We start from the raw sequence: 24,821 nt of genomic DNA on the forward strand, positions 1-24,821 counted from the left end.
TGGCAGAATATCTCTACAATACAAATACGACTGATAAAAACCTTCGTGACATTTGATACTGAGCCAATAAATTTTCTTGATGAGATACTTTTATTGAATAATTCAATATGAGCAGAGCCACAAAATAATCAGACTGCAATTGAGTAGTTTAAGGCAAGTATGTCTGTTCAGGCCAAAAGAGACAGGTAGTATGTTTCTGCTCAGAAACTTCTGATAATGCCAATGGAGGATATCATTAGCATGATTTCAATACTTCTGTTTTTTCTTCAAAGAATGTATGTTCTTAGGCCTGAGAGCTGAATTCCTTGTTATAGATAGTTAGGAAAATGTTAAGGATATTTATTCATGGTTAAAATGAAACGGCCAGGGGCCATTGTGCTCACCGTATGCATCTTTTAGTAGGCAGGATCATGCTTAGTTTAGAGGTGAATATGGTGAACACAATCAGGCATGAAGACTTTTTTTAGATGTGTATTGATGTCAAGTAATAAGACAGGGCAGTATATATAAGTTTATGATCCAACCAATAATTGTCTATGACATCAACAAGATCAATATTGTGTGATTGCTAAGAGTCCCTGCAATAAAAATTTCATCGAAAAAAAGTCATTAATAAGCGAGATATTGCACGTCCTACTTTTTCAGTTTTGACCCCCTGGTGGCCAAATCAAGAATCAGATCAGGCCAAAATTCGGTGTCAGAGATTATCTGATGTAGGGGGTTACATGTACCAACTTTCAAGTTCATAGCTTCAGCAGTTAAGAAACATGCCATAGTTACACTCTAACAGCCAATTTACGCCATTTGACCTCTGTGACTAGAAAAGGAGGTCAAATCCAAAAATCGTAGGACATGTGGTGTATCCTTGCTAGAAGTCCCTGCCATAAAATTTTTATCAAAAACAAGTCACTTATAAGCGAGATAGCACACTTTTTAGATTTCCACTTTTGGCCCCCTGGTGGCAAAGTTGAGAATCAGATCAAACATAAATTCAGCACCAGAGGCTATGTGATATAGGGGGTTATATGTACCAAGTTTCAAGTTCATAGCTTTAGTGGTTAAGAAACGTGCCATAGTTTACACTCTAACGGCCAATTTACGCCATATGACCTCTGTGACCTTGAAAAGTAGGTCAAATTGAAAACCCGTACGATATGTGATTTATTCTTCCGAAGAGTACCTACCATAAAAATTTTATCGAAAACAAGTCACTTATAAGCGAGATATCACACTTTTTAGATTTCCACTTTTGGCCCCCTGGTGGCAAAGTTGAGAATCAGATCAAACTGAAATTCAGCACCAGAGGCTATGTGATATAGGGGGTTATATGTACCAAGTTTCAAGTTCATAGCTTTAGTGGTTAAGAAACGTGCCATAGTTTACACTCTAACGGCCAATTTACGCCATATGACCTCTGTGACCTTGAAAAGTAGGTCAAATTAAAAACCTGTATGATATAAGATGCATATTTGCTATGAGTACCTACAACAAAAGTTTCATCGAAAACAAGTCACTAATAAGCGAGATATCACACTTTTTAGATATCGACATTTCGCCCCTGGTGGCCAAGTTGAGAATCAGATCGGACCGAAATTCAGTGTCAGAGGTCACCTGACCTAGGGGGTGCTGTGTACAAAGTTTCAAGTTCATAGCCCCAGCGGTTAAGAAACGTGCCACTGTTTCTGAAACAGGATACGACGGTCGACGACGACGCCACCGCCGACGGACACAGCGCTATCGTATAGACTCCCCTTACGGTGAGCCAAAAACCAGTACATAAATGTATATACACTTTAGTTTAAACAGAGAAATGTTTGCAAGCATTTAATTTTCCCAAAGTGCAATGCTAAATGTAGACAAAAAGACACTCAGAAACTTGAACTGCAATGCATTAAGTATCAAACATCAGCAGCAAATGCAATACTTGATCTTTTGCCAATTGAAAACCAACTTTAGGTAGCACGAAAACTTCACAGTTTAAAGTACTGTCCTAATATGCACACGTGTTTAAGGCTGTGAAGGCATATTATCATATACAGAAACTCCTATTGATTTTTACTGGCTATTTTCCAATGCAGTGGTTAACGTTAACCCTGTACCACCCCTGATCAAGCTTTCAACACTAAGCTGAGTTACTGCACCTTTTTTTCACGGCCCATGATATGCTGTACATGACTGCATATCAAAAGACTATCTTAAAGATGTCTGATGTTACAATGTTTATGTCTTAGCCAAAAAAGCCAAGCATGAACTTTTCAACTTTGACCTCTGTGACCGTGAAAATTAGGTCCAAGCAAAAATTTGTTTGACATATGATGTATCCTCCATATACCGGTGAGGTGTATTAGAGTAATTGTCATTGTTTTCTTTTTCAGCAAACTCCCCTAGTGGTGTAAATCAGAGCAGGCCATCATCGTTGCAGAAGAGGGGTAATTGAGTGCCATCAGCATGACGTTGTGGTGTAGATTTTCGTCTCGGCGCAGCGCGTCACTGATCCGCACAAAAAATATCTCTGCACGGAGGCCTCACTCGGGGCCATGTCGATTTAACGGAATCGACAAAAACTGGTCTGTAACCGATACAACCTGGTTCTCATCATGTATCTGTATCGGTTGGGGGGGGGGGGTTATACTGCGGGAAATACCCAATTGGTTCAAGGTCTTTACATGAGATAGCAGGAATTGCTGGTGTTGATCATATTGATACAAAAACCTTTTATAGGAGCGTAGGTACATGTACATGTATTGCATGAGTGACGTGGTTATAGTCTAGGCTAATATTAGGGCTCAGGTCCAGGGGTTTTTGTCACGTGCAAGGTACAGGTATAGTGACACCTTGAGAAGACTGAAACAGGTCTAGGGTAATCCAGCCTCCCACCCTGCGCGTCCGTTCCCCTGCCCCCTATGACTTTTACCCATGGACAATTTCCATTTAGGCTATCACCCCTTCATTAACTGCTCCCCATAGCCTAATGTACATTACCTCCCCAGATATTTACCCGCCCCTGACTTCTGCCTCATATTATAGTATCTCTGGATCATACAAACCATCTCTACCTACATGAAAATCGTAAAAAATCGATGAACAAACACACCGATCTGTTCTGATTGGTCATCCTAAACAGCGTCCACCAGCGTACACCAGCGCCCACCAGGTTTAAAGTCAGGTATAAAGTCATCAAAATAAAATTTAGTAGCCATAAATGTAATAAGTACACCATAAAACACAATCCCTGAAAATTTCATGACATTTGGGTGTAAAATAAGGGAGATGTTGTCTAAAATCACAGGGCTCCTGTTGTATTGGGAAGCCCTATCATTTCCTCCAAGTCAAATCCAACACGGCAGCCGACTGGGTGGTGGACGCAGGTACATTTAGCACACAAATGTCATGAAACGATCAGGAAATTTGGAAAATGTCCTGCTTATTTCGTTTATGACCATTAGATTTTATTTTCATGACTTAATATGCTTTTAAACCTGGTGAACGCTGTTTAGTATGACGCATTCTGACAGGAGAATGGGGATTCCCAGAAACAACCTCGTATGCAGGTAATAAAGACTGAGCTCGTGTCCTACCTGTATATCCCACAGTTCAAAAGTATATAGGTAGGACGGGGAACAAGTCCACGAAAACAATGCCTCGCAGACCTTTTCACAAGCCTGTCCGGGGGATCAATTTACTTCTCGATAACTATAGCGATTTATAACATTCTAATAGCCTGGGAATCTTGTATTCATTGTTAGTAATAACATTCTTTAATTGTCAAGCGATTTTATGCAGTTTTAGCATTGTTTCCGTTGATTCCGTCGATTCCGTTAAATGGACATGGCCCTCACTCGGGTCAAGTCAGAACCAAAATCGGAAAAGGGTGTTAATTCCATCGGTTTTTGAATTTTTCCATTTCATGTGTTATTTATTGATGGAGGCTACCACAAAAGAATGAATGGTGATTGGGCAGCCAACAGCTTGGTAGTATTGCCCTAAATAATTCCAATGGTCGTTTAAACATCATTTCCTTTTTTAGAACAAAGCTTTTGTTGAGGGCACTGACAAGAAACAAGAGTATGTTATTCTACATGAATGCACTGAACTTTGATCATGGTTTTCAACAATCAAATGAATGGGTTTCTCCTCAATGCAGTAATCAGAAGACTTGCGTGGGTGTTACAGATAGGTTGCAGAATCCATTTCAATCTTATTTCCAGATGAGCAAAGATCAGTTAGAAAGCTTAATATTTTTATTTGAAAAGTTCTATTTTTACTATTCAGTGGGAGTGTAGTCTATAGATTTTGATGGGAAACTTGGACAACTGCAATGTATCTTAAATTGAAACTAGCTTTTTTAACAAAGATTGGCTAAAACTGCTTTTAGGTTAATATCTGTTATGGGGAACATCCCAAAACAACCCACCCATCCCGATCCATATCTCAGGAGAATCATAAAAGACAGATGAGTAGAAATGGTGAATCAGCATCTCGAGCTATGTAACTGTATCCTATTTTGGAGGGGGCAGGTCGGTAAACATCATGGTTCTCATGTGACATGATTCAACTGTTTACTCCTTGCTAATGTTCACTTGCAGTATAAAACAGAGCTCTACAAGTATCTTCATGAGTAATGTGGCGGCAGATGTTTGAAGGACTTCAATTGAATCTCTTCTCATAACATTGTTCTGTGAATTTTTTAACCTGCACGCATTATACACAAATATGATGACAACCAAATAGAGAAAATAAAATAAATAGCAGGTCTGACTAAGTTGAAAATGAGATTAACCCGTAAAATCCTTTTTAAATGTATGCATATCAATTTCTCAATAATCTGGATACCAACCTGATGAATAAAATACATGTGTGTAGAACACATAATATCAAAACCACCTTTGAGACCAAGGTGAACACACAGCCTCCTGCTCATTATCAAGAGTTAATACCAATGGGGGCTTCATTTACTTCTTTACTAACAATGTGAAGCCAGTACTCACTGCACAGGAAGGACAACCTATTAACATCTGTACGAAACTCAACAACTCCAAAGTCATTGTCCAGCTAAAGTTTATGGCAACTGGATCAGGCTCAGGCATGAATGGAGAAAAGTTGAGAAAATCAGCTTCAATTAAATGATTTTAGGACCAAGGGGTTGATATATTTGATGAGCTGTACTGAGCAAATCATAATAAATACAAATATTTTACAGCCAGTCATGAGAGTATGCACACTTGTACTTACTTTAATCCACAGCATATCAGAGATCTGAATTTGATGTCCATCTGGGCATGTGCTGCATCATGCGACAGGTTTACAGACTGAACACACTGAAACACAAACAGATTGACTAGATTAGAGAAAAAATGTGTATCAGTTGACTGCACTGATTTAAAAAAAAGATTTTTCTGAAAACCTGGTCAAAGCGACATTTGCAGAGCATGATTGCTGTGACCATGAAAAGTTGGTAAAACCCAAAAGCCAAGTGTCATGTCATGGGTCTGTGTAAGATGTTCTAAGATTAAAGTTCATAAAATTTGGTTACATATAACTGATAAGGCTTATTTCAATTTTACAGATTTTCAGGTTTGAAAAAAATCGGTCAAATCAGACGAAAAGTTGTCCTAAATACATGTATCAACAGAAACCGAATTTAAGATGTGGATATGACATAAACACACATAAATGGAAATGCTATAGACTCAGGTGTTTGTCTGACAACACAGACACAAATAAACCTTATGCAGTGAGTTGCTGGGAAATATTTGCTTGTCCCAGGGTACTGATTTTATCTTTTTGGTTGAACTCCAATGACCCCTATTTCCCATTTGGTTGAAGTCCAGCGAGTGGCTCGAAACAATATCAGTCTTCATAAGTGAGTAAATGCAGTATTGGTGTCGAGCCATTGCCACAGGGAGGGGGGCTGAGGGAAGGCCCCGGAAAAGTACTGCTGTGATTCTATCATTTTCCCAAAGGGCCAAAGAACGACTAAGGCTGTACAGATTTTGAAAATCTAGGAAAGATGGGTAGCCAAGTAAATTTGATTGTAGGAACACTTGACCATCGAGTCCCCAGGACCTCCAGTCAAACGTCATAAAAGTGTATCCCAGCCTTTTGAAATAGCCATGGCTAAATCTGATCAAGTGTCTGGCATACAACACCCGAGAAAATGCTGAGTTAGAAGCGAGTGCTTGAGGGGGAGGTACTTAAACTTGATAGCTGCCTTATTGGACATCGACAGATGGCCACAACATGCTCTCGATTTTTGTCTGGGGCAATCAAACAATGGACTGGTTACCATTCTATATAGATTTATACAAAATGAGTAATAAAGAAAAATGTCATCAGGCATACTAAACAATCTGTAATCACATTTAGCTTTGAATACATGTAATTCGCAAGAAGTATAAGAAGTATCAAAGGCTTACTTACTCTATACAAAATCTCCTCTGGAGTCAGAACTTTACCATCTTCATCAAGTCTGTAAGTGTAAAAGAAAAAATACAAGTGAACATATAACCTAGTTGTCTAAATTCAAGACGTACATTTATAAACCCTGGTCACAATTTTGTGTTGGAAGTCATCTGATCTGACCTAAGGGTTCATCGGTACCAAGTTTCAGCTCAATAGCCCAAGTGGTTACGAAATAACAGACGATGACGATTAAGTAACTTCAAGAGTGATTAGGGCTCCTTGAACTAAATGAATGTCCTGGGGACATTGTGCTCACCAGGGAATGATTTAGTGGTAGATGAAAATGAGACATGGAGGTTAAATTGACTTTTTAAATACGTCAAAAAGTGGCACTATCAATGACACTTTTAGAGTTTGACCGCTGTGAACTTGATAACTAGGTCAAAATAAGGTCAAAATTGACCTATTGAGTCAACTTGTACAGATGCTTAATAGGTGTCTACATATAAAATTCGAAAGTCAAGTGTCTGTGACATATAGTAGTGAAACATACCACCCTCAGTGAAATTTTAGAGTTCGACCTTTCTGACCTTGGAAACTAGGTCAAGGTGAAAATGTAACTTATAAGCACTATGTTAATCTTGATCATGTCAATCAATGATGCCCATTTGAAGATCACAGAGTGCAGGTGTCTTGATATACGACAGACATTGAGTTTTATGACCTGACCTACTTACACCTGAAAAGTAGGCCATATTGGCCTGAGTTTTTGTTAATATTTACAGATGTCCAATAGGTGTCTACATATCAAATTTGAAGAGTCTAGGAAAACTGACCAGAATTGTCAATTGAGTCTTGCCAGACACTGGAGTCTCCGGCTTTGAGGGGGGGGGTCGGACCTGGGACAAGAGTGTGCCAGAATAATTTTTTGGGGAGAAGAATCCCCACTAATATAGAAGTCTCCAGCTCAAAGCCGGAGACTGATGACAATGCCACTTTTGCTGAAATTTCTTTGTGACCTACAAAGTAGGTCAAATCAAAAACTCAGATAGTATGTCATGTAGTCTCATTAGAAGTATTGACAGGTAAAATTTCATGGTTCTAGCTATCACCGTTCATGAGATATCAACAAAATAAGGTTTTCAAAGATGGCCGCCTGGATTCCAGAGAGTAGGTCAAATGGCAAAGATGTTTTTCGTGCGTCAAGTCACGTTGTCGTGAGACATTCACATACCAAGTTTCAACTTCCTAGACTCAACAGTGAGTAAACGTACCACCATTGTTGACGGACGGACGACGGACACTGCGGTATTGTATAGACTACCCTACGGTGAGCCAAAAAGAAGCATACATGGTTTTCAATTTTTGGTAGCCAAGCCAAGACCGAAATAGGGTCTTTTAGGTTATCATACCTGCAGGCGTTGATGCCCACAAAGTTTCAGGTTGATAGAACTGCAAATTGTGACCTGCTAATGGACAACAGATACATCTCAACACAAACCAAATCACATCATAGTCCTTATATATAAACTGAATGACATAGCGCTGAAGGGGCTTTCTATTCAGATACAGCGGCAATGACCTTGAATATCAATATTATGGAGACAAAGAAAACAGTGTTGACTACTTAGTTTTACAATCACACCAGATGATGAGAGTTATATGACAAAGGGCAAATGGCACACATTTGCGGTATATGATGCTGAATGCTTCGGAAAGGTCATAAACTCCACCTGAGGATGGGGCATGTATGATCATAAAATAAACTTGATTGAAATATAAATTGCAAAGTAATCATGCATTGAAGACCAATTGGAACTTTCATTCAAACATGATAAATCTTTAATAGATGTCCTTGAAATGCAGCTGTAAATAGAGTGAAATGCCTCATAAAAGACTAATTGAGATTCACATTTAGCTGCACCTTTGTATGAACTTAACTGCTCTCAGCAATTTATCATGGATACATGATGTAGCTGAAGAACAAAGGGTTCCCTAGATTTTGGCCAATTTCAGCACGTGGCTTGGTGGATCTTGTGTTTTATCATAGATTTCATGTCACTACTGAGGAAACAAGAGCTTAATCTCAAACCCTACTCCCTTTTATTTATTATTCAATTTTATTGCAGATCTGCATGAATCTCACAACCCAACTTTTTGGAATCTAAAACCCGGAAATCGGCATTTCAATGGAGAAATCTCATCCTTGCTTAACACAGCTGCTGCTGAATTTCAACACATGAACAAGACATGTCTGGCCGGGGTGGGAAAACAAAAATTACCAAAACTAGCCATACAGACATGTCAAGAGTATTCTACCTCAGTACCTCAATAACAAACTCCTCGAGACCTGTTTGAGAATTTCCTATCTCACTTGTCAGAGACATGCTACACATAGCACCGTCCCAAGGTTGACTCTTATTAGAGGCTGTCTTTCATCTCAAGGATCATTTCCGGTCTGTTGATCAGACGAGGAGCTCATTTTCAACTTGGATAGAAATCTGAATGAATCATATGATGTTTCATTTGCATTAAATAATGGTGCTCATCCTGGAGGACTGGAAAACATTGTTGACCAGGGCTAGTTCTCGGTCAAGGTCAGAACCTTGAGGAGGAACGGCAGCACCTGAGGGGAGATGCACTCAATTAAGTTTTGCTCAAAATGTAGTAACCCACAGGAATGCAGGGCAGGTTGTTAAAAGATTACATTAGAATTAAATTAAACGAGACCTTTAGGCCCGCATGACTCTCTAATTTGAGAGTTCATTTCTTGACATCAAAAACTACATTTGTGTCTAAGGGTGAAAATGCATTAACAACATTGACAGAAAATCATGTGGCATCATTTGAAGTACGCCCAGTGGGCTTATACTGGGGGACTAGACTGAAAGATGCATTACCGTCAGAAAACACTCCCGTTATCACACATATACTGGGTTTGACGAAAGTGGATTTGGACAGTGCTAGTAAAGACAATGCTCGACAGAATTGGGACGACTCCAAGCCAACTTTTCAACAGGAAATTATTTCTAAACATACATATATGTGATTCGATAGCAGTTTGGATTGAAGTCATTAACTTTTTCATTCAACTGATTTAGCGATATTGCAAAAAAATCATCAACTCTGGCTAGGACACAATTCCAATATTGACATGGGGTTGAACCCTGACCGGAAAGGAGGGAGGGGGAGATTTTTGTTTAATCGCTAATTTTAAACTCTTTCTATCTTCTTAGGCAATTTGTAAAATCTGGCAACGAGGTAATTTTGAGAAAAATACGCCATACTATAGAGAAGCAAACATCCCACAATTATTTGCTTAAAGAGACTGAAGTATTCTTTGGTAGTACAGCCATGAAAAGTAGATCAAACACTTAGAATGCTCTTAGAAAGTTCTGGCAGTCACACCTTCCCAGTGACTGGGGTCTTTTGAGGCTATACTCAAGCACAGCAAGAGTGGAAATAACAGATTCGAAATTGTTTACCAAATAGTGTGGTTCATTTACTGGTCTTCTTGACATGCTTTCACCAATGGCAGACAGGTCAAGTTTTGCCTATTCAAAACGCCTTTTTTATGACTGAGAATATAAGACAATGCCCATCCCTCACAGAAATATTACTTTTTGATCCAATTGATGTGTCTGACACTTGACGTAAAAAGCAGAAAAACATCCAATGAACATGATGAAGTGGACTCTTTTTAGGGAAAGAAGTTCAAAAGCAACGTCATCTAGTGAAACGGCAAGGGGCCATTGTGCTCACCGCATAGATATTTGGTGGTTAGGAATTCATCTTTGTTAAGAAACATGCTACATGTCTAGTATATAGGTCAAACCAAAGTCGGTATGACATGTGATGTATCATTGCTTGGAGAACATATCATAAAAATATCATTGAAAACAAGTCATTAATAAGCAAGATATTGCACTTTTTACCTTTTTTAGTTTTGGCCCCCTGGTGGCCAAGTCGAGAATCAGATCAGATCAAAATTCGGTGTCAGAGGTTATATGATGTAGGGAGTCATGTGTACTAAATTTCAAGTTCATAGCTTTATTGGTTAAGAAACGTGCCATAGTTACACTCAAAACGTACAATTTACACCATTTGACCTCTGTGACCTGAAAACTAGGTCAAATCAAAAACCTGTATGATATGTGATGTATCCTTGCTAAGAAAACCTACCATAAAAATTTCATTGAAAACGGGTCAGTCATAAGAGAGATATCACACTTTTTAGGTTTCCGCTTCTGGCCCCCTGGTGGCCAAGTCAAGAATCAGATCGGACCGAAATTCAGTGTCAGAGGTCATCTGACCTGAGGGGTCCTGTGTGCAAAGTTTCAAGTTCATAGCTTTAGCGGTTAAGAAACGTACCACTGTGTTTGAAACAGGATACAGATGACGACGGACAACGGACACTGCGGTGAGCCAAAAAGTTATATTGTTGTTGTATGATTGAATGATAAGGTAAATCAGTCTGAAATAACTCTTTTCCTAGAAATACCATGTAGCAACATTGTCCGTGAAGTCAAAAGGTCGCAACCAGGCAGTGACACTATTGTACAATGAGCTTGGAGAAAGCTGAGAAGCCTGAGGGTCATCAATCTTGAATGAACACATTAAAATGACGGCTGTCAGTTATTAAATACAGTGAAACCTCCCTTAGCAGTCAACTCTGTTGGCACGACACCCTCTCTATTACAGACAGTGATTATGGTCCCAAATAGGTCATTTCTATATAAGGTGACCTCTGAAATCAGGACACCTCTCTATTACGGATATATCACTTGTGAATCTCAATGGTGTGCTTTAGAGACAGGTTCTACTGAATAGTGGAGTGCTGGAGAATCTAGATGTTACCAAGACTTCTCCAGCAGATGACTTCGGAAAAACTTCAACCATTTCTGGTTTTAATTTTGAAGCTTTAAACTTGGTATTACGTTGTACTTATTTTTGTTGTTTGAGTAATAGCGTTTGCAATAAACACCCTAAATGTCACTTCGTGAATTGACATCAGAAAATATGGCAATTTTTAGGCAAAATGGCAACAAACCATTGTTAATTATAGGACATTATTTTCAGGCTTAAACACTCAGATGGTGTCTTTACTAAACAAGAGCAACACATAGTGTGACATATGTCCCCAACTGTGTGTTGTCCGTGTGTGTAATTAAGAAGAAATTGTAGGTTTGCGTTTGCTATACAACAGGAAAACTAGAGGATACGAAAGGAAGAGTTGTTACGATGGTAACATTTTGCGTCGTCCTCTGGTTACAACCAAAGTTGTAATGGTTCGACCAAGCCGTTTACCAGTTATCAAGTGTCGCATTGGGACAACCTGTATAAGTTTAGTTTTTTGGGACACACTGTAGTTCAAGGTAATTAGCATAGGTGGCAGCACTGGGGGGAGTGTGTTGAGAAAAAATGATGGAGGACATCTGAGATGCTGTGAGCACATGAAGAAAAGAAACCTGAATATTATGATGAGAAGATGAATATAGACAGTTTTATTGAATTACAAGAGTTAGAGTTGAGTAATTATACAGTCCTACCCCGACATTAGGTCTCTTACCGACCGGATAGTGGAGCAGTGAGGTGACATTTGAGAACTGTAAAAAGTGAGAAACCATGTGCTATCCATGTACATTTTGTACAGAGTTGGCCTGTGCATTTGGCCTATGCTAGTATGCTGCTCAGTGCAAATGCATATGCATGCTGAAATCATCCAAATGAAGGACTGCTGTTGCAATTTGGATGCCGTTAAGACGACAAGAGAACATTAATTGTGCTGTCCCTCCATCAACCTTGGATTTTGGAACACCACGTCAGTTCAAATCCGAGTGAGCTTTGAGCACAGGCAGCATGCTGAGGAAGAGTCAAGTGACATTCAAAGTCCAGTTGTATGTCACATCGATGGTCGCGGATTGTCGAATTCCTGTCGTTGCTGATCCCACCAACGCTTGAGTTTCGTCGAGTCACCGAGTCGGAGAACACTGTCGAGTTGTCGTGTTCTCAACATCCCAGCATTGTCGAGTAGCTGGTACATCGTCGATGAGCATCATTCGCACATCATTTGCCAAATTCGTGGCTGATGTGATCCTACACAAGAGTGTGTTGAGCGTCTAACGAGTCGAGTCGGAGAACACTGTCGAGTAATTGTGTTCTCAAAGCCAGACGATCAACGAGTTTCTTCGTTCCTCGTCCCTGTGTGAGAACTGTCGTTCTCAACATCGAGCAATCGTCGATAGCTGTTAGCATCGTCGTCATCTTTGAGCATCGTCAATTTATGCTCAATATCCGAGTAACACTTCCACCCAAGTTCAAGGTCATCCGATGTCCATGCCGTGCTGCATTGATGAACTGAACTGTTTGAACCGAGCACCAGCCTCTGATTCCAAGAGACATTACCGAGTTAGCGAGTCACCATCTTCCAAGGACTGCTACATTCCAGCTTTGTGCATTGTTGTCACACACATGATATGCATGAACTAATATTTGAATTCTCTTTCAGATATTGAGTAAATTTATGAACTTTGCCTAGTATTTGGTATAGAAGTTGGCCTTTTACTGTGGGATTTCATTGTACATGTACATTGTAACTGTGTCTTGAGTTTTTGAGCATCTAGTCTAGGTTTGAGTAGGCCTTTGTACTAGAATCACCACATGAGTCTATGCTTTAGGTTGTAAGTTGACCTACTGCATACTACGAGTTATGAGTATTTCTTCTGACTAAAAGCTGTATTTGGTCTTGAGAATCTTCGCTGCAGTTACAGGTTGTAATTTGACCTTGCTGCACACTAACTTGAGTTGAGTTTGAGAATCTTCGCTGCAGTTACAGGTTGTAATTTGACCTTGCTGCACGCTATCTTGAGTCGAGATTGAGAATCTTCGCTGTAAGTAGAGGTTGTAATTTGACCTTGCTACACGCCAACATCGAGTTGAGTTTAGAGTCTCACTGTGGGTTTTGAGTGACCTTACAGTGTTAGCAAGTTTACCACATCAGTGTTAAGTGGAGAATTTGCGTCTTTCTTGAGTAGAACACACGAGTTGTTGTTACGTTGTCATGCTTATGAGTAGGCCTTGGTGAAACTTGGAATATCACTTTGCGAGTTCATAACACCCAACGTGTACGGTGTTAGCAGTGCCAATTCATCTTGCATATTTTAGTTGCATTTCAAGCCAACTTCTATGCTACCATTTTGTATTGTCGCTTTCATGTGTTCACAGCTACACTTTTCCTAAGGTTCTATTTTGCAACGTTTCATCTGAGTTTATCTGGGGTTTGAGAAATTTCTTGTGCTGCCCTCTATGCTGTTCATGATACTACAGGGTTGAGTTCATGTCATATTGACACAGGGAATTTATCAACTGGCTGAAATTCCAAGGGTTTAGATTGCTACTGTGCTTATTTCAGTCATTCTCTCTGAGATCTGAGTTTTTTGAGTTTTGAGTTTTGAGTAAAACTGCAACCATGGGTGAACCACCAACCTTGCAATCACTGTGTGATAAACGCAAAATATGTCGCGGGAAGTACACTCGACAGGAAAACACTGTGACAAGGTATTACAGGGAAGCATGTAACTTGTACGACAAAGGAGATCGCGTTACCCAGTTTGAGACAGCCGTGCGAAAAACGGGTAATGCCATGGAAGAGCTGAATGCGGTCTACGGTGAATTGAAGGACGTACAGACTGAGGTGGACTTCCATCCTGATTTAGGGAAACTGAACGATGAAGCCTTGAGAGTTGAGACTGAGTCAGAGGAGAGGTATCGCACCCAGTACTACGACATTTCTGCCATGGTTCAACAACTGCAAGCGGATGCTGAGAAGGAGAGGCGTACCCCGTCGGAGAAGTCGAGTGATACTTTCACACCTGAGCACTTTGCCGCCGCCATGAAGGAGACCCTGGAATCAGTACAAACAGGAATTTCTGGTGATCAGTTAGAAAGGATTCTAGGGACCTTATCGCACAAGAAGCGTTATGTTCAGATACCGAAATTCAAAGGTGATGTCGAGTTGTTTGACCAGTGGAAACAACTGGTAGAGACTGAATTAGAAAAACCAGGCTATAGCGAGGTGGAAAAGACCCACATAGTCATATCATTAGTTGATGGAGAGGTATCCAAACTCATCAGTGGACTAAAGGATCCAAGTTCAGATGACATCCTTGAGTTTTTGGAGAATAGGTACGGAGATGTGTTGACAAAGATCCAGAAGGCAGTGAACGAGATTGCTGCAGTGCCTGCTGTCAGTTCGCCCTCAGCAAAGGATCTTGATTCTCTCTACAACCTGCTTAATTCCAACTGGAATTACATCATGAAACGAACAGAAGATGACAAACACGTGGTAAGGGCAAGCTGGATCTTTACAGCCCTTGTCCGACCAAAACTGCCAAAGGGACTTCTCAAAAAATGGGATGGAGAGATAATCAATGAGGAGAAGTCGATGGGGACGACGTCGGAATTACCGATACGTTTCGACACTCTTTTGGAGAAGCTGCAAGATGCCGTCAAGGTTGCGAGGCGAACGGAGCCAAGCAAACGAGATAAACCCGAGAAGGAGAAGGAGAAAGAGAAGAAGTGGGTTAAGGATTACCAGAAGGAATCTAAGAAGCCTACAGGTCATGCTCTTCAGATATCTCAGAGGACACCGAAACCCAACAAGGAGGAATCGTGCATATTCTGTCAACTTAGGCACTTCTCATCAAGTTGTCCAACAGTGAAGTCGATGCCTGTGTCAGAGCGAGTTGAGAAAGTGAAAGCGTCAAAGGCATGTTTCAACTGCTTGCGGACTACTCACTTTGTGGATGCATGTCGGTCATCTAGCTGTAAGAATTGCTCGAGGAAGCATCACACACTCTTACATTTCGACAAGCAAGGAGGAAACAAGACTGGGAGCAACCAGGAAACATCGAGCGAAAAGGAGACAAGTGGAGATGGTAACAAGCCTGAGGAGACCGTGAAATCACCCCACTACTTCGTGAAAGCCAGAGAGACAGATGGTGAAGTACTGTTACAGACAGGCCTAGCGAAATTGGAGTCGAGGAATGCAGTCGCACATGGACGAGTTCTCTTTGACTCAGGGAGTGGAGCCACATTTGTCAGCAAGCGAATGGCAAGGAGTTTGCAGCTGCATGGTCAACCAGTTGCAGCAGAGTTTACCTTAGCAGGAGGAAAGGTCATGACACTTGATACCCAACGAGTCAAGTTTCATTTGTCGAGCATACTACCCAAATGGAAGGGAGAGACGTTCGAAATCATCGCCTATGTTCTAGAAAATCCATGTGCTGATATCAATGAAGTCAATGAGGATTTGTCAAAGATTGAACAGCTGAGAGACCTCCAGATAGCTGATGAGTTCCCGAGAAAACGTCAATCGGTGGATGTTCTGTTAGGAATCCAGGATTCAATGAAAATCTTACAGGATAAGAGAGTCTTTGGATCAGGAAACAGTCTTTCAGCGCAGAGGAGTCACATTGGTTGGATCGTGTCCGGAACCTGTCCCGCTGATCAGGAAAGCCACACAACGTTGCCAGTCAATCATTCAACATTTCAACTGTCCAGCGAGATAGACATCGCGACCAAGCACTGGGAGACGGAGCACATAGGGATCCTACCAAATGAGAAAAACCAGCACCTCTCAGAGCTTGAGACTGAAGCCCTGAGACAGCACAAGGAGAAAACAATCAAGATCAAGGATGGTTATGAGACAGGATTGTTGAAACATCCGGAGTGGAAGGATAAAATTCTGAAATCAAACAAACAACAAGCAATGAGGAGACTTGGTAGTCTGGAGCAGAGACTGAAAAAGGATCCTACATTGTCAGCGAGATACCAGGAGCAAATCAATGAGTTGATCAAGAAAGGTCGAGCGGAACGAGTGAGTGAGGAAAAGGAGCCGGAGGATCGTAGTGTGTGGTACTTGCCCCATCATCCAGTAGTGAGAGAGGACAAGACGACAACAAAGGTTAGAATCGTCTTCGATGGATCGATGAGAGGCCGGGATGGAGTATCACTCAACGACACCTTATTACCAGGACCTGCCCTGCAACCTGACCTTCCTGGAGTTTTGATGCGATTCAGGCGCCACAGAATTGCATTGATAGCGGATATCGAAAAGATGTTCCTCCAGGTAAGTATGAACGAGATAGATCGAGATAGCCAGAGATTCCTATGGAGAGACTTGGACACGGATAAGGAGCCGGAAGTTTTCAGATTGACCACAGTCACCTTCGGATTAACGTCTTCGCCATTCTCAAGCATCAAAACTGTGCTAGATCATGTCGCGGCACATCGTGAGGAGTACCCAAAAGCTGCTGCAGAGATTGAGGAGAATATCTTCGTGGATGATATTTTGAGTGGAGATGAGGAGGATAATGAGGTGGCGGAGTTGGCAGTTGGACTGAAGGAGATTCTGAGCCCGGAATGGAACATGAGGAAGTTTCTATCCAACAAACCAGGAGTTTTGTCAGGTCTTGCCAAGGAAGACATCGCGTCGGAGCTCACAGAGAAGATGGTTGGCGAAGAGATCTCAACAAAGGCGCTGGGAGTCAGATATCGACCCAAGGAGGATGTTCTCATGTTCTCATTTGTTGACAAAATGGAGGATGTGGAGATCGAGACCAGGAGAAGTGTGTTGAAACAACTCCATCGGATTTATGATCCACTTGGCATGCTATCGCCCTTTGTACTCAAGGCTAAGCAAATTTTCCAACAATCATGGGTCACAACTGGAGGATGGGACGACGCGCTACCATCGGAGATAGAGGAGGAGTGGAAACGCTGGAAATCTGAAGTGACACTACTGGACAGCATCAAGATACCGAGGTGTATTGTGCCTGCTGACTTCCAGGATCCAGTATATTTCCTACACGGCTTTGGAGATGCATGTGAGACATCATACGGAGGAGTGGTCTATTTGACTAGCCAGGATTCAACTGAGAGACGTCACGTTGCTCTACTCAGCTCAAAGACCAGAGTAGCACCCCTGGGAAAGAGGAGGAGCATCCCGGAACTGGAGCTCATGGCATCACTGGTGACAGCAAGGTTAACAAAGTATGTGGAAAGAGAGCTCAAGCTTCCGATTGCTTCAGTGAATTGCTGGACAGATTCCAAGGTTGTCACACACTGGTTAAGCAAGCCACCATACAAATGGCAAACATTTGTCGCAAACAGAGTAGCTGAGATTCAGAACTTAGTGCCACCCTGCAACTGGAGACATGTTCCAGGAAAATGGAACCCTGCGGATCTTTGTTCCCGAGGACTTACTGCTGAGAATCTGGTTGAATCTTCATTGTGGTGGAATGGTCCATCCTTCCTGACTGAAAGTGAAGAACAGTGGCCAGAACAAGAGAAGAGCAAGAAGGAAGATGAGGAAATAGCTGACTCGAAAGCCAAGCCCAAACTTCGTCAGATTGGTATTGCTGCTGTAGCCAAGACGGATATTGCTGCTGCTGAGAAATACATTGAGAAATTCTCATCATACCAGAAGTTCATCAGGGTAATGAGCAGAGCGAGGAGTTGGATTAGGATCCATAGGTCCCGAAAGGAGGGGAGAGATCAAAACGAGGGGAGAGAAACTGACAAGGAGAAAAGCATTCCAGGAACAACTCTCAATGACAGACGTCAGGAGGAGCTGCACTGGATCAGATGGGCTCAATCGCTCAAGTATCAGGAGGATATTGAGGAATTGAAAGCCGGACGACAAGTCACCATGGAGAGTAAACTGGCTCCATTGAGCCCAGAGTGGGACGAGAAGGATCAAGTGATGCGAGTGGGAGGTCGTCTTCATTACGCCCCATTGCCGGAGGAAACTAAGCATCCCATCATCTTGCCTGCTCACAACCGATTTGTGGATAAGTTAGTTCTGTACTACCACCAGATTAACCTACACACAGGACCAGCACAAACCCTGGCTTTCTTGAGAAACAAGTACTGGCTTATTCATGGGAGACAGGAAGTGAGACGCATTCTTCACAAGTGCAAGGCTTGTAAGGATCCAGAGGAGATTGAGCAAAAGATGGCGCCGCTGCCTGTGGAAAGAGTGAGCATGAGTCTTCCTTTCACGCACATAGGATTAGACTATGCAGGACCTTTATACGTAAAGATGTCCAGAGATGAGACAACGAAGGCTTACATTCTGATCTTCACGTGTATGGTGACTAGAGGAGTGCACCTGGAACTCACACCAGATCTTACTACAGAAGAGTTCATGGCTGGGCTGCAGCGCATGATGAATCGCAAAGGGAAATGTGTATTCATTCTCTCTGACAACGCAAAGACATTCAAAAAGGCAGACACCTTGCTGAGGATTCTTTACAAACAGAAGAATGGAAAGAACAAGCTTAATGAGGAGATAACAGGAAAGGGAATAACATGGCGTTTTATCACGGAGAGAGCCCCATGGCACGGAGGATTCTATGAGAGACTCGTGCAAAGCGTCAAGAAACCACTGAGGAGAGTGCTTGGGAAAGCACACCTGACATACCTTGAGATGCAGACTGTACTCTCGGACATCGAAGCACAACTGAATTCTAGACCCCTGACTAGTGTCTCTGCAGACAAAGAGGATTGGTCGCCTATCACTCCAGGACACCTGATGATTGGCCGGAGCCTACAAGTTCTGCCTGATGCCTCATTGGCAGGCCATACTACCGTCGCAGTGAGCAAGAGATGGGCCTATAATCAGCACCTGTCAAGGATCTTTTGGAATCGATGGACGAAGGAGTATTTGACTGAGCTGAACCAACTGAGGAAGTGGACTGAGGTTCGAGATAACCTTCATGAGGGAGACGTTGTTCTAGTCGCTGAGGACAACACCAGGAAGCTGGATTGGAAGCTTTGAAGAGTGGAGGAGATCTTTCCAGGACGAGACGGTCTTGTGCGCTCAGTACTGGTGAAGACGAAATCGGGATTGATGAGACGTCCAGTACAGAAGCTGAGGCTATTGGAGACCACCATTGTGCCAGAGGATGTTGAAAGCGATTCAGATCCAGATTAGCCAATGTTAGTGGAGTATTGTGACTAGAGACATTCTATGAGCATTGAGAACTACAACATATACAAGAAAATACAACTAAGGGTTTCGTTCACTTAGTAAATACTTTATTCGAATTGTGGAGTACGAGTAGAGAGAATAGTTCAAGCGATATTTGCCAGTTGGTATTTCGCATAATTCGTTTCAATATTTTAGCCAGTGTTGCAGTAAGCGTAAAATTTTCGGTGCTCAGATTTCAGAGGGGAGTATGTCGCATTGGGACAACCTGTATAAGTTTAGTTTTTTGGGACACACTGTAGTTCAAGGTAATTAGCATAGGTGGCAGCACTGGGGGGAGTGTGTTGAGAAAAAATGATGGAGGACATCTGAGATGCTGTGAGCACATGAAGAAAAGAAACCTGAATATTATGATGAGAAGATGAATATAGACAGTTTTATTGAATTACAAGAGTTAGAGTTGAGTAATTATACAGTCCTACCCCGACATCAAGCATTGAAGACGGCTGCCACAGTAGCCGCTTCGGAAAAATGGAGGCGCTGATTGTGGAAAGAAAGCAACCTGTTGTGTCAATCAACCGGAGAAAGTTCGAATCGAAGGGCGCCCACCAGTTGTTATTAGGCGGAAAGGAAATTCAAGAGGCCACCGTCCTGGCCGCTTCGATAAAATGGCGGTGCTGATCATGGAAAGGAAGCATCCTCTAGTGACCACCAATGTACCACACAAAGTTGGTGTGACGAATGGCAAATTTTTTTGAAAGGAACCTTCCCCAGGTACTCCCAATAAGCCCCCCAAAAAATCGGACAACTCAAGCGGGGTGTTTCTCTGATAATTGACAGAAAGTGGAAGAAGGTTAACAGACACCAACACCAACACCGACACCAACGCACAGGCCACAACATAATGCCCTCGATTTTTGTCGGGGGCATTAAACATTCTGTGTAGATGCTATTTAGCGAGTTTCGGTGCGTCTGTTTTACATAGGACTATAAATACAATGTAGGCACTCTTCAACCAGCTAAATAGTATGTACACAGTATATCAAGCCCATCACAAGTGCCTGTAAAGACACAGTCATTTTTAAAGTGCATCATTTTTATTGATACACTCCATATAATACACATGACACACGAGTCATTTTTGAACACCATGTATAAGGGGCTCTGAGTGGGTGGACTTTTAAGTAGGACATAAAAAATAATGAGTGAAGTCATCATATAAATACATTTAATGAATATGTCAGAAGTCCTTTAACACAGCATCATAAATGTCACGTTGTGCTTTAATGGAGTTCAGCACTCAATTTGCTATTTTCAAATATTCAAATAATTTGATCAGATCTCAAGTGAAATTGAAGATAGCATAAGTTCAAATATTTTTTTGTTTTATCTGCTCTCTAGTGGCGATGGGAGGGGGCGGAAAGGTTATTGTGGTTCCATATGGGAAGGCATCCCTCCGAACCCAATGTCACATTTCCGGCAGACACGTCATAGACTCATATCTCAGCAGAGATAACAATCCAATTTGAAGGAAAAGAAAAATTATATCTGGCCAGTTAAGTGAGGTTATGATAGATGAGATGTCTACAATCATGCCATCTATGATACTCCAGAGAACGACCACACAAACCACTGGGAAATATAAGACTAAAGCGAAAAATGTGTTGCCATCTTTATGCTAGTAATTTAATTACTATAAAGAGGGAACACCAAAAAGACATTACTTCAAGGTACTTTGAGGTAATGTGTTTTTTGTAGAACTGATAGGCCACTTATACCCTTGTGAATTTTCTTGATGACTATCATTTTACTTAGAGGGAAACCTTGTCAATATACATCTGTGGAACAAGATAGGCTCACAGATGAGGACAGTGTACAATTAATTAGGCAACAGAACAAAGTGTACTTTTTTTTACAAGCATCTTAAAAAATGAAGAAGACCTGGCACCTTTTCGATGATTTTTTCTTCAACTGGGGTTGTGAAACTGTTACATTTGACTGGGTACCCTTCACAGTGTTTCTGCATCCAGGATGTTTTGCTACTATCTGATTCAATGTAGCAAAATGATCAAACAATGCATTAAGTCACCATAAAGGCAGCAGCATACCAACTGATTATCGGTTAAAATGTAACCTACCTGTATGTCTTACAGAGCACCAGTCGTGAATACACTGAATTGAAATCTTTCTCCACTTCTTTTGTTGCAGCCTGAAAGACAAGAAAACAAGTTCAATCGATCCGAAGACAACCACATCCCTAATTTTGTGACTTGGTGTAAAACACAGCCTGGCTTGCATGCACTCCAAGTCAAACAAAATATGGAAATGTCATTAAAAATATTTACATGTAGTAGCTGAGGGGTTAATCAAATAATTGCGCATGGCTTGTCACAGGGTGTGATGGAAGTCTGCACATGAAGATAGAAAATCTTTCAAGCTACTTGGAGAATCGTTAGCCATGGCCTATTACTGAAATTTTAGATACTACATCTTTTACCTCTTCAATAAAGAGCCAGGGATGGCCAGGACCTCCTAATAATGAAGATCGTTTTAATCCATGTTCGAATACTGCTTTTAAAGCAGGACACAATCTAAAAGAGAAAATCACAAATTATCAGAACATTCATATACGCTGGTGTGGATCATGGCATCCAGTTCCGGTGACGAACAATTTTTTCAACTGATGTATCGTCAGGATTTACCTGAAACCCCATCAGAGAGCACACAAATTTCTAAATTTTCTTAGGGAGAATCCCACACCCCCGAAATGGGATGCAACAGCTCCAGAACAGACATGAAACACATATTGGAACATCTGGATTTAAAAGTCTTCTTTGGGAATATCCAACTGAGATTGCAACTCACAGTATTTGGATAAATTTCATCCTTGACTAAGAATTCATGACACAAGTCGTTTAGGACGAAATGAAACAAGTAGAAACATATTAGACCAACTTACACCCCTCTGACTAGATCAGTGATCGTCTCTGTGACAGTATCATCTCCAGCACTTGAGTAGTTTTTGCTTCTCTCATCCAAAAGCTCAACAAATTTGGCAGGGAACCAGCCCCGTAGACCATTCAGCTCTCCCACCCAACAGTGCTCATCTTTCTGTGAAATTATCTGAAATACACAAAAAAATGATCAGAGGAATGACTTGATTATACATTTACAGAGGATTTTGAAGGATTACCAGCACAAGGACAATCATGCGAGTGCACGACAAATGAGCTTCCAGTATCGACAATAAATTATTTTGCTTTTGTACATGTGACTAATGTACAATGACGACCATTTTCCCAAGGATCACCATCCACTTTCAAGGACAAGATATTATGGATTCCACAGAAGCAAAATAATGCAAGATCATAGCAGGTATGAGAACTCTGTCTGCTAAATTATCTGGTGAAGATTACAACTTCTTCGATCAAACATGACGATTAACTCTTTCAGGGCCAGGATTTGGGCATTTTTGGGCATTGTCACTACCCAAAATCTCACAAAAATAATTGAGATACACTCATCAAAATTCTTCAAAACCTTTGTCTTTACCTCCTGTTTCAATAAAACAGCAGTAATAAGTAGGGGCATACTAGGATTATGTTCTAAATTTTTTTGAGGGAGTGGTATTTTTGGCCGATTTTCACCATTTTTCACCTAAAATGAGGGGTGGCAAACCCCACCCCACCCTCTCAGTCGAAAAAATTATTCAATTTGGACGCCCCAGGCCAGAGAAACCATATGAACCACATTTGAGTAGCTGGGGACATCTGGTGTCGTCTGGAGGAACTAAAATACCTTAATATTTAGGTCGTACATGTACGTCCTTGGGCACTGAAAGAGTTAATTTGATCAGTGGTTTCCATGGTTTATTTCTTCTAAGCCAATTGCTCTTCCTCACATTTGTCCAACTAAGAGAGTGGTTTACATCCAATGCGGCCGGTTGGTTAACTGCCAGCTAGTTAAATGTAGGGTAAAAACTGCATTCTCGCCAGGCGCATGGCATTTGAGATAGGAGTTTGGAGGCAAAGAGTGTGTCACAGGCCACAATCTAGCTGGTCCACCATAGGGTTGACACTATGCAAAACATTCTTGACATTTTACATACAGCATACAAGTAAAAGAAAAAGTTCTTGAACTTACCGTGATTACATCATTTTTGCGGAAGCCCAATTCATCATCATCATGTCTCTCAAAGTCTAACAATGCTTTTGCCCTTCGCCTCCTGCACCTAGCCACATTAACATAGGCTTCAAGGTCACGAGCATGACTCTCCATCGTGTAGTCAGCTTGGAGATTCTAAAAAAAAACAGCAAGAAATAATACTCCTGGTCTTACATTGCTAAATTACACAAGAGCTATCTGCAATTATAAAGGCACGAAGACACCAACTTAAGAAGACGCCTGGTACTTTGTAGTGAAGAAACAGTTTCACCAGGGGGAGAGGACATCAGTTATGTCACCACTCATGTTGTCCTCTGTAGAAATGTACGCTTAGTTAGAAGTAAGCAATTTCATAAAACCCAAAAATAAAATGGCCACAAATAGTTCCGGGTTAACATAATACTGGGGCTATTGGAACAATACTTCCAAGACATTCTGATGAAATCTGTTTCATAAGTGAAAGGTATTCATGATTGATTCCCTAGGTTTTAGCCGCAGGTGGGCATTGCTGCACTGGTTCATCTTACCACTTTGTTGTTCTTGGGGTCGATTGACTGGAAATGTCTCGCCACTTGTAATATGGCTTCCCTCAGATCGACGAGTAGTTCAGTCTGTTTGATGTTTTTGGCCTTACTGCTGTCCTCCTCATCAGTCTCCCCCCAGAGTAACATAGAGATCAGTGATCTGGACCGTCGCAGGTGGCGCTTATTTAATTGCTGTAATTAGATATAGAGATGATCACCATACTATAAAGTTTGCTGCAAACTAGCAATTTGACAGCCATTTGCATTGCAACTAAATTCAATTTTTATTACAGCCACAAGTTGATTAAAATTTTTTTTTCTTTCTTAACCCTATAATACCTGAAGGCACCCGATGACACCCACCGCCGATCTCACTGGAGGCACCAGTTGACGCCCAAACACCCCCATTCAAATTTTGCGCGCTAGGCTACCAATCTTCTTCAGAGTGCCACCTATTATTACTCTATGAAGCTTAAGCTTTCAAATGCCCGGATGAACAATGGTGGTTGCTGTAGAAGTTTAGAGAAATTTGACGATGAAGTTTTTGTTTCTCTTCAACCCAGTAAATGCCGGTTGGACATTTGAATTGCTGAAATGAATCGTTTAGTTTATTCCGATTGGGATGTACCCTATCAAATAGGAAATTTCGTCTTCTTTCAAAAAAACGGGACTTGTAATACATTATTTGGAAGTTCAAATGGGATTTCCAGGTAAAATTATGTCGGGGCCTAGGGGAATAG

At 41.4% G+C, this 24,821-nt stretch overlaps 1 protein-coding gene across 3 annotated transcripts in view; it reads right to left on the bottom strand.

The window, feature by feature from the left end:
• The window catches only part of LOC135488751 (small G protein signaling modulator 3-like), a 108,996-nt gene that overhangs the window by 48,241 nt on the left and 35,934 nt on the right, over positions 1 to 24,821 (bottom strand). For all 3 annotated transcript variants that reach the window (XM_064773531.1, XM_064773543.1, XM_064773521.1), the window contains exons 12-18: positions 24,085 to 24,273; positions 23,537 to 23,692; positions 22,353 to 22,516; positions 21,891 to 21,984; positions 21,532 to 21,602; positions 6,421 to 6,469; positions 5,233 to 5,318 (exon numbers count right to left, since the gene is read on the bottom strand). In XM_064773531.1, the coding sequence (XP_064629601.1) occupies positions 5,233 to 5,318; positions 6,421 to 6,469; positions 21,532 to 21,602; positions 21,891 to 21,984; positions 22,353 to 22,516; positions 23,537 to 23,692; positions 24,085 to 24,273 (809 nt within the window). The remainder of the gene's footprint in view (positions 1 to 5,232; positions 5,319 to 6,420; positions 6,470 to 21,531; positions 21,603 to 21,890; positions 21,985 to 22,352; positions 22,517 to 23,536; positions 23,693 to 24,084; positions 24,274 to 24,821) is intronic.

This window comes from Lineus longissimus, chromosome 1 (assembly GCF_910592395.1).
Source record: "Lineus longissimus chromosome 1, tnLinLong1.2, whole genome shotgun sequence".
Taxonomy (NCBI): Eukaryota; Metazoa; Nemertea; class Pilidiophora; order Heteronemertea; family Lineidae; genus Lineus; species Lineus longissimus.